This window comes from Schistosoma haematobium, chromosome 3, assembly GCF_000699445.3.
Source record: "Schistosoma haematobium chromosome 3, whole genome shotgun sequence".
Lineage (NCBI taxonomy): Eukaryota > Metazoa > Platyhelminthes > Trematoda > Strigeidida > Schistosomatidae > Schistosoma > Schistosoma haematobium.
This window is the reverse complement of record NC_067198.1, coordinates 38,985,345-38,999,565: the sequence shown is the minus strand read 5'-3', so window position 1 is coordinate 38,999,565 and position 14,221 is coordinate 38,985,345. Positions and strand designations below refer to the sequence as shown.

The following is a 14,221-nucleotide window of genomic DNA, read 5'->3' as shown; positions in this document are numbered from 1 at the left end:
CTTCGAGGTGTCTAGTCGGAGTCATTTACAGAAAGCCAACTGCCGACATCGAGTACGATAGTCGTATGCTGGAAGGACTATCCCGCTCTATCCGTCTCGGTTTCACACACATCCTGATTCTAAGGGACTTTAATCTCCCTAGAGTCAACTTCGCGGAACACACGTACACTGGAGGCGACAACTCAATTGAAGCTCGGTTCTACAACCTCATCGATGACTTGGGCTTATATGAAAATGTGAGGTCGGCAACTCGTTGGAGAAACAGTCAGACATCATCGCGCTTAGACTGTGTATTCACTAACGAAGAATTCCTAGTCGACAACCTCTCAATCCTGGCTCCTCTGGGGAAGAGCGATCATGCCGTCATAGCCTTCAGTTTTGTCATCAAAACTAAGCTAAGGTATCCCAACAATAATTTGCGTTGGAATTTTAAACGGCTGAATGTGCCAGCTCTACATGACTATCTGCAACAGGTGGTTTGGGATGTTCACCCTCAACTCGATGTGGATGGTCATTGGGACTTCTTACTGCACACGCTCTTATGTGCTACAAAGCAGTCAGTTCCTCAAACCGTTCCCAAAAGCTGCAAGCCACCTACAGTAATCAAGAACCGTACCCTTCGCCTGCTAAGCCGCAAAAGGCACTGCTGGGCGGAATACAAACGAACTAATAACGATGGAACGTATAGGCAATATAAACATATCAGGAACATATGCACGAAGGCTATAAGAGAAGACAGGCTTCAGTACCAAACAAAGCTTATGGACAAATTCGCCTCTAACCCTAGAAGCCTATTCCGTTATGCAGCCTCTCTTCGTCAAGCCAAAACAGGAGTTTCTCAACTGGTAGGTCTTAACGGCCCGACCAACAACGATGGCGATGCCGCTAACCTTCTGGCGGCACATTACTCTCAAACATTTCAACCGGCTGACATCAACTTTACTGACGACAGTTTCATCTGCAATTCCACAGGACTTTCTGAAGTGGACCTAAGCGCTGACTTGGTGTTCCGAAAATTGCAGCACATGAGACTAGACACTTCTCCTGGCCCGGATACGGTTCATCCTGCCATACTGAGGAGGCAGCCTCAATCCTGGCAACGCCGCTTAGCGTGATGTTTTCTCACTCGCTTAGCCGAGGCAAATTACCGGAAAATTGGAAGTTGGCTCACATCACACCAATTTTCAAAGGTGGTCGACGCAATGAAACTTCAAGTTATCGGCCGGTGGCTCTTCTGTCATTACCTTCAAAACTCATGGAGTCCCTGATATGCGACGGTTTAAATGACTATCTACTGTCCTTAAATTTCTGCTCACCCCAACAACATGGCTTCGGGAAGGGTTACTCTTGTATAACCAACCTGCTGACTGCGGTGGACAGATGGACAAGCATCCTCGATTGCAAGGGAAAGGTTGATGTCATTTACCTTGATTTCTCAAAGGCTTTTGATAAGGTTAACCACTTGTGTCTTATCAACAAGCTCAAACGACTAGGTATCAAACCACCCCTAATCGATTGGCTTACTTCATACCTAAAAAATCGACACTTTAAGGTTATGGTTAATTTCACTTTATCTCAGGCTATGGAATGTCCTAGTGGGGTCCCCCAGGGCTCAGTACTAGGGCCTCTTCTCTTCTTGATCTACATAAATGATCTTCCTCAACAGGTAACGTCAGATTTATTACTTTTTGCCGACGACGTGAAACTTTGGAGAGAGATACGCAACCAAGACGATACACAGGCACTTCAGGAGGATCTGACTCGACTTCAAAGTTGGGCAGACGATAACGGACTTACCTTTAACACTTCAAAGTGTAAAGTAGTCCATCTGTGACATGTTGCAAACTACAGTTACAACTTAGGAAACTCCTCTCTAGTAGTATCCCAAGTCGAAAAAGATTTAGGAGTCCTGGTGCTCCATGATTTGAAGTCTTACGCTAACTGTAACAAAAATGCCTTCCGAGCAAACCTTGCACTGGTAACGTTGAGGCGCATTTTTGGCCAGTTTGACGGAAGAACTTTCCACACAATCTTCAATAGTTTCATCCGTCCCCATTTAGAGTACGGAGACATAGTACCCCCCCTCACTCCAAAAGGACAAGGTCACTTTGGAGCGTATCCAGCGGCGAGCCACGAAATCAGTTCGAGGACTCAAATCTAAGCCTTACGAAGAACGCCTCCGTTCACTAGACCTTTACCCATTAGAATATAGGCGTCTTAGAGGTGATTTATTAATGGCTTATAGTATTCTTAACACTTCTGGACATCCTCTTAAACACCTACTTAAGCTTAGTTCGAATAACAACCTAAGGGGTAACACCCAGAAACTGGAAACACAACATAGCAAGACGGAATGTAGACACAATTTCTACTCCCTAAGAGTTGTCAAAAGCTGGAATTCGCTGCCAGCCGAGCTAGTCCAAGCGACTTCTCAGGAGTCCTTCAAGAGGCAACTTGACCTATTCTTAAGGACCAAGAACAGCATCACATTATGATTTACCAATCTCTTTTCCTCTTTTATTGTTAACATACCTAGGTTCTTGCCTGGAGGATTTGGTGATCCCCTGCTACTAGACACGGAAGCCTGTTAAGCGAAAGCTTCTTCTATTCCGTCCACAACAATTTGAACCATTTGAACTGAGACACAGATTACATATGACCATCCATTCATTGTTCCCGCCCTGGAAATTTAGTGGTTTAAAAATAAAACACGAATTGGTTGAGTAACTTTTAGAAACCAGATAGCGTAATAGTTCACGTTAGTTATTATGTTATCACGGAAACCGGTATTTAGTTTTGTACATCTCTCCTTGAAACCTTATGGATTTCAGCGCTACCCCCATAAAACTGTCTTCAATCATTCTGATCTTGACATTAGTTATCGATGTCACTATATTAGCATGGAGCAAGTGAAGAATAGCTTAATTGGTTTGGTTGCTGGGATCAACGGTAGTTTGCCTAACCTCATTGATTTTTGTCGTAGGTGGATTTGCTTCAGTATATGTTGGACAACCATTGGATACTATTAAAGTCAAGATGCAAACGTTTCCGGAAGTTCACCCGTCAACATGGAAGTGTCTCCGAGTTACACTTGCGAAGGATGGAATCGCTCGCGGGCTCTATGCAGGAACTGTCCCGTCACTCGTTGCAAATATTGCTGAAAATGCGGTGTTATTCTGTGCTCTTCCACCTTCTGAACATCTTATAGCCGGTCTCTGTGGAGTGGATAATAGTAATCTCTCAGTACTACAGCATGCACTTGCCGGTAGTATAGCTGCTTTTTGGTCGAGTTTAACTCTTTGCCCAACCGAATTAGTCAAGTGCAAAGTTCAGTCAATGAGAGAAATGACTGAGTTAGGACATATAAAGGTTGATGTCAAAAACTTGTGAGTGTATTCATGCGTCTCTGCCCGGTATGGTTTTTATGTCACAATTCTTCAGCTAAGTAATGATAACTAGATAATAGACCAAATTCCGGTAGAAGAAAGTTATGAAATTCCATCTTAAGAAAAATGGCAAATAAATTATACTAAGTTTATCGTATGAACACAACTTCTTATTTATTATTTTACACAGGGTTGTATTAAGTTGCCAGATAAACCTAGTGGTTGGAATTCTCCCTTTGGGTGATAAGAAATTTTTCGATTGAGGCCCACGTATTTTGTACATGACGTAATATTCGTTTCTAAAGCAAGCTGCATAACTCAGTATTAAAGTATGCATTTGTGTATGCAGCTTCGCATATCACTTCATATGGATAAATGGTACTATCCAACCACCCATCCCTAAGTAAGATTTGGTTCTGCAACTCAGTGTTTGGTAATGCACTACCAACAAGTGAATAGCCACCTTAGTCTATCAGAGGTAACAAATAATCTCTTCTAAACTAACCTGACCCTGTTAAAAAATAAGTTATTAAGAATCAGACAATTATTTAAACTCAGACTTGCCGGTTTAAGATGTCACTTTTCAGTCGCACAGACAGAAAAAATTAATAAAAACAGTAAGACGCTGGAATAAATAAGAAGAGTAGGGCTTGGAAAAGAGATGCCTGGATCTAAAAAAAAGTCGAAATTTCAACTCATTTCTACCATTGTAATAGACTTCGAACCATAAAATCTGGATTTTAGCTATTAATACCTAAAGGACCATATCCAGCGAGTCTTTACCTACCTATATTTCTTACGCCATATACATTAATTTAAGACGTAGTGACTTTTTTGGTGTCTGTTTATAACCTTCACTCTAATACTATCTCATTCAGCATCACGTGTTGCGGTAGACTGTAGTTTGAGTAGATGTTCCCACTATGCATGAACTATCCTTTCAAGAGGTTTGGAAACCAGCTGATAAAACTCGTCTGATTCACAGTGAAGTGAACTGACCTGAATTTTAGAAAATTATTTGCATTTATGAAATCAAGACAGTCATCATAGAATTTAGCTTTCGGCGATTTCGCTGAAAATGTAAAGTCACTTTATTTACTGTAATTTAGTTATCTCTGTTGATCGTCAACAAGACGATTTCGAATGCTGATAGAGACGTGGAGGTGGTTTCCACTCCCCGGTTGCCTACACCGTAGAAGGATATTTCTTCTTGAGGGACCCGAAAAGGAACCTGAATTAGTGGTGGCATCAGCGAATTGGGAGCGTGACGACACAACTTAAGAGACAACTGCCTGAGGTCAGTCGCGCACGGCCTTTTTTATGCGAAGTTCCCGATGTGTTAGCTCCTCACTTTACAAGACCCTACCCCCGGAGACGAAAATCCGTGGGGTACGGTGAAATGTGACAGTTATATGGTTGGTCTTTTCTGACCCTTCCCTTCCGTTGTGAGAATGCAGCACTGCTGATACTGCTGTTGCATCCCTCCACAATCAGCAGTACGACTTTGTCCTCGTGCCTTAAGTTACTGTTTTTAGTCTTACCGTTCTGCAATCAACCTACTTGGTAAGGTAAAGCCAAAAAAAATATGTATTCCAGCCAGTATAGCTGGTTCGAGTCCCCACAATAGGCGATCCTAAAAAGCGGCTACGGTCGGGCTATGTATCTTTTGGATTGACTCTTCTAAATTTCAGGCAATGTATTTTGTTTCATTGCTTACTTAATCGATACCTCGTATTGTTATATTTTGAAATACTTATCAACCTATTTTACCTTGCCAGTATTCATGAACGCAGGTTCTCTCACAACTGTTCCTTGGTCTCATGTTAAATAAACCGTGGTAAACTTCTTAGTCATTTTTATTTTCGTGAACCAGATTTAATTTATCATTTTTATGTAATTAACTGATAAGGATATTTAGTGCCTTAACCAAATGCTAGTTTCCAGATCAGGTGGTTCTTCCTACTTAGAATGATAGTTATGGTATCATCCAAATATTTAGCGGATACAACTAGCTATTGGAAAACAAATATTCGTACTATTTCTCACTAATAATGGCCATATTTAATATAGTAAAAGTGTTGGTAACTGTTTTCGTTATTCTATCATAGGTCAGATCTATTTAATTGATTCAATATATGACAAACACTGTAGATAACAATCCACACTATTTTTTTCCAAACTTATTCCTCTACCAGAGTTCGTACAACTGCAAGAGTAAGTAATCAAGTTGATTGATTTTGTTGGTTCTCGTCACTAAACTAACGCGTTGTGCCCATTTATCATTTATACTACTATAATTTCGTTGTAGAGGTCCATGGGCAGTAACAAAGTCAATATACAAAGAAAAAGGTTTCAAAGGATTTACTTGTGGTTTAGGTGCTACATTTGCCAGGGAAATGCCTGGTTATTTCTTCTTTTTTGGTGGGTACGAAGCATGTAGAACATTGATGACTCCTACTAATGGACGTAAAGAAGATTTGGGTCCTATTAAAACTGTTATTGCTGGCGGAATAGGTGGAGTTTCACTGTGGGTGGCGATATTTCCATTCGATGTTGTTAAGTCTCGCATGCAAATCGGACATCATACTGTCACGTCATCCTCAATCTCTCATGGAAACAAAGTCAGTAAACAAAAAAGCATGTTTTCTGTCCTGTTAGACATCAAGAGAAACGAAGGTAACTGCCTATTGTTTTATTATCCCATATTTTTTGCATACAGTAACCATGTAGATAGAGGTGTTATTTTCTGAAACTAGATGCTTGCTCACATTACATTAATAACTTGGCAAAACAAGGTATCGCTTATATTTATAATTACTCATTTTATTCACTTATTCTAAAAACCAGAGTACAAGCCTTTAAAATGAGAAATAGCTTGTTCTGGGCAGTAGTCCAAGCAATTAAAAGTCTTGGGTGTTATTTCACCCCTCTCACACTTATTTCAGTCAAGGTATACATAGTTGTTTCCAATCTTTTATTTCTGTGAATGATTTGCATTAATTACTTCAGGCTGTTTATCTTAAAATACTAAATTATCGTTTTCCGATGTAATAAAATTAGTCCTAATGCATACCAATTCGTTCTTATCTTACAGGAATTCGTTCACTTTATCGTGGTCTTGGCCCAACATTATTGAGAACATTTCCAGCAACAGGAGCTTTATTTCTAGCCGTAGAATGGACTCGTAAATGCGGACATTGGTTACTAGACTGAGAGAATAAACGAGATGAGTGACCTCATTACTTGTCTTTCAACTATTGTCATGTGTTTTGTTGTTTCCTGTTTTCGTCAGTTTCTGATTATTTCTATCTGTAAACTCTAATGCTTATCCAATTAGCTTCTCTAGCCTTTCGCGGATTGAACCACTACAAATAATTCTATTTTTTTATGCCAACACATTTAGCATATTTCTGAAAATTTGATTTACCTGTTTTTTTGCTCAATAAACGAAGTTACATCAGCAAACGTTTTTAAAAAATACAAAATATACATGTATTATGACGTACATTATGATGCTTTACTACTGACTTACTGATATAAGTTGTGCTTTAAGTGTGTCTTAGATTTACAGCTTTGATTTCAGTAATTATAACTATTTTTGAATGATTTTTGCTAATGAACCTATTTACAATAGAATAAACTAGGAAATCTGTCGTCTCACAGTGATAGTGTGGAATGAAGTAGTTGAGTTCGTTGACCACTCCACTTGTCGTGGAAGCCTTGACAGTACTGCTGAGTTAATGTATAACGAAATCTTAACAGGAATTTCGGAAAATTTCTTCGTTTTTGACGAATTAAGCCATCAGTGACGTGGGCGAAATGTTCGTTTACCAATCAAAGGACGAGTATACGCCATAGTATTGTATTGTGGAACGTAGCTTTTAAAAATAGAGGACATTCGTAGGTTACTAGCATTTGATCACAGGTGTATTCGAAGCACTTCTTTCTTATATTAGGACTGCTGAGCGAGCTATTGTTAAAGTCAGTTGCAGGGTACTAGAGAAAAAATGCTTAGTCAGTTGACATGTTTATGGGACTTCAAAGACCAAGCAGGTTAGAATGATATATATATATATATATATATATATATATATAGTATTCCCGAACACCACCTACCTTCACACCATATATTGATAGATGTAGCTGCAAGTTGAAAGAAAGCTAGAGGAAGCCAAACCAAAATGTGGAATCAGTCCATGAAATCATCGACCACTGATCTGGACCCTATCGATGGGTGCAGAATGCACCTTTGGGGTCATCTAAATTGACGTGACCATTGGTTTGAGACCATGCGTGATATGACTCAGAATAGGTCACATTTGTGAAGATGAATTCACTCTCCTCCCTTTTCTTTTGAGTTTCAGAATTCATAACTTGTATTCTGTGAATCAGCTTTTTCTTTAATCATTTTGCGTATGTCTAACCTTTACAACTACTGGTTTTACTACGGTTTCCATCTAGGCAATTTAATCCCACCGTACTATTGTGGTTTGACAAATTGGACTGATTCCAGGTTCTGGGTTTCTCATGTCTAACTGACTGACTTATTTTCCCAGGTGTGTTTCTGTTCTGTTCTCTTATATGTAGACTAAGTCAAGCCTTCTGACTTCCTTCCAATTACATGTACCTACTTAGCGTTATGGCTAAGTTATCTCACCACGCATCTGGTATATATGTCCACGTGTATATTATATTTTGATGAATCACGCAGTTTTAATCAACATGATGGATGAATAAACACACTATGTGAGTGAGCGATTTGTTTCACATAGCTATAGACTGACCAAATAAGAGGGTAAGAAAGCGTTAATAAAAGACTTACAAGTTTACTTACTGTATTTATGGTCAAGTTGATTGATGTAGGTGGGATGTATTTTTAGATATGCTGACAAAGACTAATCTAAATAATATAAACCTTTAAAGTTTCAAAAGGCTTACCAGTTTTAAATATTGTTTTCCAACGGCTCAAAAAATGTGTTGAAGAGATTGGAAGATAAGTACATTTGTACGGTGATTCGAAGAATTGAGTGGTTCACATAACTCAAAAACGGAAGTGCGCAGAGTTGTTGAATCTTGCTTCGCTCATTAAAATTTTTTCCGTTAAGGTCATTGTTGAAACATCTGTGAAGAAAGTTTATTATGTAGTTATCTGTTACCCAGAGATGAACTGCTTACCTTAAGTATAGGAACGCTAATCCTCTACTGTATGATTACAAATAGGTTATTCAAATATCATCGACCATTTCTCCCAAGGTGAAAAGAAAATTCAGTAATTAGGCTTTACAAATAAATTGTAAACAGAAACTAAGAAAACAACTGTTGGAAACCTTAGAGTATAAATCAAAGTGTTTCGTTGTTTTTTGAAAAGGTCTCTTCATTGGAAACATGTTCATAAAACACTCTTAACTATCAATCACAATTTGTGATGGACAAAATATTATTTGCATTTCTTTTACCTTTAATCACTTTATAATATTGAAATAAAATAGTAAAAGACTTTAATGTCATTCTTTCATCTTCCATAATATTTAATATGAATCATTAATCAGTTTATTATGATGTACTTACCTATCAGTTTGTATTATATATAAATGTAATTATGACATTCTTGTTTGGATGCCTTTAAACTGTTCAGGTCATGCTTCTTGTTGTTGTTGTTTTTCTGTCTTCATTTCCTTTGTTCTTATTCCTTTTTAAGTAAAAGAAATAAAATAATTTTAAATCAAGTCGTTTTAAAGTATCATGAAATATTTCACCGAGCTATTTCAGTGTTGTTGCTGAAACATTCCCATTATATTAAGACACAATAAATTCTCTTCAGGTTTTACAATTATCTCATATCAAATTTGAATAATCTAAATAGTATACAGGTTTAAGGTAAAATACATCATTTAAAACCATAATATGCGAATCAAAGATTGTTGTTTGTCCTATAAACTAAAACCTTTAATGTTCGGATTATTGATATGATGTGTTGATTTGAATAAGTTCATAAGTTAAATTAAATTGTGAGATAAATGATTAAAATAAATATGGTTAACATGAGGTGATATTCAAAATCATCATATGAATTTAGGTATGAATTAATAAGTAGGGTTAGATGTTGGAATAAATTTCTTAAAGCATTTTCATGTGTTATAATAACAATGATAACAGTGATGATAATGATAATAAAATGTGCGATTAAGATAAGTTTACGCTATGAAAATGCATAGAGGAAGGTTGTATGAGCATTAATCGGATTATGTTACTATATCATCGAAGTGATTATTAATTAATTAGACTAGAAGTTGACTAGGGTAAAAGGAGCGGTTGGACATATTTCTTCTGAACGCATAACTCCAGTTCTTTTTTATCCGAATAGCTGTTGCTTCAGCCGTTCGAGGGGTTTTTAGTCTGACGTATTTAGACAGATTGTTGTTAGCACGTTATATTGTTGTAAATGATTGCCCGTTCGCACTAAATGAGCTAAATTGGAGCTGTTAACAGTTTTAACTATATACATTCGCTTAACCAAACTAGGAGGTGTTCGCGAGCACGAAAATAGAAATTTCTAGAACACCTGCGAATATAACTTACTCCACAAGATCAGTTGTGTTGATCGATAAAGTAGGAGTTGGATAGTCTAGGTAATTTATCTTTCAATCTCTGAGTGACCATTGGACATGTGAAAAAAACTAGTTGCAGTTTGCCAGCATTAAAGGCTCGTTAGATTGCTCTCTGCAACATCGGTATCACCATTTCTCTGGGTTCATCGCCTCTAAATTTAAGCGTATATACAGGGGCTTTTTGCTCCCAGTTAGGTCTTCCTCAATGTCTTTTCTCATGACTAAGTGTTTACCTGTAAATTCCGAATATCCATTTTCTTGTAGAGAAACACTCAATGTCTCTGCCTCTTTTTCAGACTCATCTAGGGAGCATATGGTCTTAATTCTATCATGAAGTGTTTTAATCAGGTTCCTTTTATTATTATTATAGAGGGACAAAACTAGGAAAATTTTTATATCGTCCAGTCCAAGTAGTTTCCTTTCTTAGGTTTCTTTTTAGTGACCCATCTATTCTCCTTCCAAGTAGAACATCTAGAAAGGCTATTCTACCTCTATTTTTTCTCATATGTGGATTTAATAGACGGATCAGTTTCATAAACTCTCTTGAATTTCTCTATCCGATCAGTATATTCGTCAAAAAAGATGAACATATCGTCTATATATCGGCAGTGAAGTGAAAACTTGTTAGTATGCTGTGCTAGTGGACCATTTTCCAGTTTAATGAGAAAAATGTCAACTAATATGGGGTCTAGTGGTGGACCCATCGCGAAACCATCTATTTGTCTATATATATTTCACTACTGAATTTCAGTTTTGCATTCATAGTACACTTTAGTAACTATTCCTTAATGATGTCTATTAGGATTATAGTCTCTATCTCTTGTTCTCTAAGTTGTTCATAGATATATTTGACAGTCTGCTTGAATGGGACATTTGTCAATAGTGGTTTTATTTTATTCTAAATTCACATGCTATAGTTTCAAATGACATATTTTACCTTAAACCTGGACACTATTTAAATTATTCATTTGGATATGAGATAATTGTAAAACCTGAAGTGAATTTATAGATTCAAATTTGTGTGGTAAGGACAGAAGGCCTACGGCCTGTGTTATTCCTTTTCTAGTATGCTTCTGTGAGTGTCCAGTCTTCTCTTGAAAGAGTCAATTGAAGGTTCGGAAACCACTGCTTCAGGCAGCAGAGTCCAAGTATTGATGACTCGGTGTGAAAACCTGTATGCCACGGGTATTTTGTTCGTTCTTGGCTTTTCTACTCGCCTGCTATGTCCTCTGAGATGTCCCGATCCTTAACCTGTCTAGTTGACCTTTTAATTTTCGTATATAAATGTTCTTAACAAGTATATGTGTGATCAGATTGTTTGAAATGTATTGCGCAAATATATCACTTAATTCTGATAAACTTCGTTTTCTCATTGCATTATCGAATTTTAGAAAAGAATATTATTCATTCATATTAATTGTGTTTTAGAATAAAATTTGTTCACTTATATCGTTGATTAACTGTGATTTTTTCCAGCTTAACAGATATTTTTATCTTCAGAGTTTAAATAAGAACATTTGACACGGATCATAACGATAAGATTTAAAATCGTCAGTCGTTAGTTTTTCAAAAGCTCCTATTAGAGTTGATAATTTCACAGTTGTTGATATTTTTAAAATAGGATTGTTGTAAGAGTCTGTTATGTTTGAAGAGATTACGAGTTCACCTAAATTTGTGAATGGAATGAAGACTGAGAGACACAGCCCAGTTAACTAGAGAGAGAAGTCCAGGTTTAGAAGAGGGGAAATGTATTCCACAAGTAATCAAAAGCACGAACAACAGCAACCACAACTCAAGTGTATATAGACAAGATAAAAATGTTCTTGAGAAACATTATAAAATTGCATATTAAAAGAGAAAACAAACCAATGACATTTAAAGTCCTCCCAAGTGGGAAATACTATATGAAGGTGAAAATGGGCGCTTTTGGCGCGAAAACAAGAAATTCAAATTTCCAAAATAAAATTATGAAAAATAAGACATTTACCAAGTGCGTGCTGGGGATTTAGCATCCCCAACAGAGTCATTTTTTAAGTCGTTTAACACTCAATATACTCTAATTCAGTTGTGTTGCCAACTAAATTTCATGTCTCATTACTGTTTTTATTAAAGAATTCAAAAACAATGTTGGTGTTTACTATGTAATCTATCTATAGGCTAAGCGAATAGTTTTCAACTGTAATTTCAATGACCACAAACGAGACTGATTCTTATACTCTTCATTCTTGTCCTGTGACTAGAGACAAAAGTTCAAGCTTGTTCAGAAGCTTTATTATCAGATACCTAAGAAAATTAATTTACCTTCAAATCCACTCCATTTTGTACAGACTATATTCAGTAATTACTAATTTGAACAGAGGTAAAACTGAACTATTGCCGCGAAAAGTTAATACGACTGAATATTATAACTAATTCAAAAATCAATTACACAGAAATTAAACTAAATGAGTGCTATAACTTGTGGGTTTGTACCCCTATCAATGTATAACGTAATGATACCGCCAATGAGAGAGTAGTGAATTATCGACCGGACCAATCACTCAGAATCCATACGAGCAGTCCAGAGTCCTTATCAGTCCTGCTTCCCACCTGGCCCTTCATGTTAAGTTCAGAACACCAATTTCAACCTCTGTGGTATGAATTGTTTATTTGAAACATAGAGGGTTTATATACCGACCAAACAGACCATACTGTATCATAAAATAGGAAACAACATTTATACAAGATTTAGCCAAGAGTAGCTGTGAATGTGAGATGTAGTAATTGATAGACCAGACATAACTCAAAATGGTAAATCGTATAATAATAGTTCATAAGTCAAAATAAAGTTCATAATAGGAGGGATACGAATATGAATAGTTTAGTTATTTAACAATTATAAGATAAAAATATACGTATAGTAACAGTCCAGAAGTAACTCTGCTTGGATACTCTCTAGGGCTACTGCAGGTCCCAAGCCCGGATAAAGGAGGAGAGTTGGGCATGTGGTTAGCGACCCCATCCCGTAGAAAACTAACTCGCTAAAAAACGCTAACCAGAAAAATAGTCCAGAAATAGATCCCAACAGTTACTATTCATTATTCTCGTAGGAAATATAACAATGAGTACAAAAATTAACTGAATAAAAAATTGCATCTAAAACTGTTACATAATCATTCACTTAATTTCTTTCCATTAAATTGTATTTTCCAGATTTAACATCTTCAATACAGTTCGATATGTTCAGATATGAACAAAGAACAACTAATATCTATCACTTTTTAAATTTGTTGTTTATAATTTTCAACTAGTATTCTCCTCTTAGAATCTACCTTCGTAATACATGCTTCACATATTTTCGTTGTTAACTATACTCGTTTACGTGGACAGTTTACATCCATCAAAACATAAAAGTAGGAAAGATTGATTCAGCTAAGAGTTCTCCTTTCAGTGAATTCGTACTCAAAGCTGTACAATTGCAAAATATATGCTTATTATTATTATGGAGACAATCAATAATATGTTTGTGAATAATAGTGATCTACTGAACATGGTAATAAAATCATGAAAAATTTATTCCTGTTCAGAAGTTTAAAAACTGTTTGCAAAGAATGTCGTAGATAGGAGTTTAATAATTGTGAAAAAGGATCGCGGAACTTGATAAGATAAAATGTTGAAATCAAGTGGAAATGGAGTCAAAGAGAGTATGAAAACAAAATAAGTTGGTTAAAAGTAATTAGTCTATATAGGAATGGAAGGAGGGGGTACTGGATTTGGAAACCTAGAGGTTAAGTCTGTGGTAAAAGAAATTGGATAGGTTTCTTTTGCGTATGTAGTTCTGATTATTATAATACTACAAAGATAGAAATTCACTGTCTTTTGCAGATGTCTGTTCATTTTGTAGATGGATTGAAACGCTGAGCCTGTTTTAATCAAATAGTCTGCCTTTATAAGATACTCAGCTATAGAGCTTTCAATCGATTCATTTCAACTGTGAAGGATAATGTTCTTGAATCCTTCTGGATCGAGTGAAATATCTGCCCAGCTCCACAGAAGCAGGTGAACTGACAAATGCGCAAAGAAGTGGTCAGATGCGAAACCTTGTCCTTTGGGTTGTTGTAAAACATTGTCTACTAAACAATACTAACTTAAAGGTTTTCATGAAGAACGCTGTATAGAAGGATTTAGAAATTCTGTTCTTCAAAATGTCTACCTTTGTAACATTTGAAGGCAGTATTCATGCAAGGT

The 14,221-nt window shown here is 36.6% G+C and overlaps 1 protein-coding gene across 1 annotated transcript; it reads left to right on the top strand.

Moving 5' to 3' along the window:
• The first annotated feature begins 2,532 nt into the window (after positions 1-2,532).
• On the top strand, positions 2,533-6,891 carry MS3_00005738 (uncharacterized protein). Its single transcript, XM_051213827.1, has 5 exons — positions 2,533-2,758; positions 2,795-2,949; positions 2,984-3,386; positions 5,695-6,062; positions 6,481-6,891. The coding sequence occupies exons 2-5, from the start codon at positions 2,901-2,903 to the stop codon at positions 6,597-6,599; spliced, it is 939 nt and encodes a 312-aa protein (XP_051069841.1). The 5' UTR covers positions 2,533-2,758; positions 2,795-2,900; the 3' UTR covers positions 6,600-6,891.
• Positions 6,892-14,221: the final 7,330 nt, after the last annotated feature.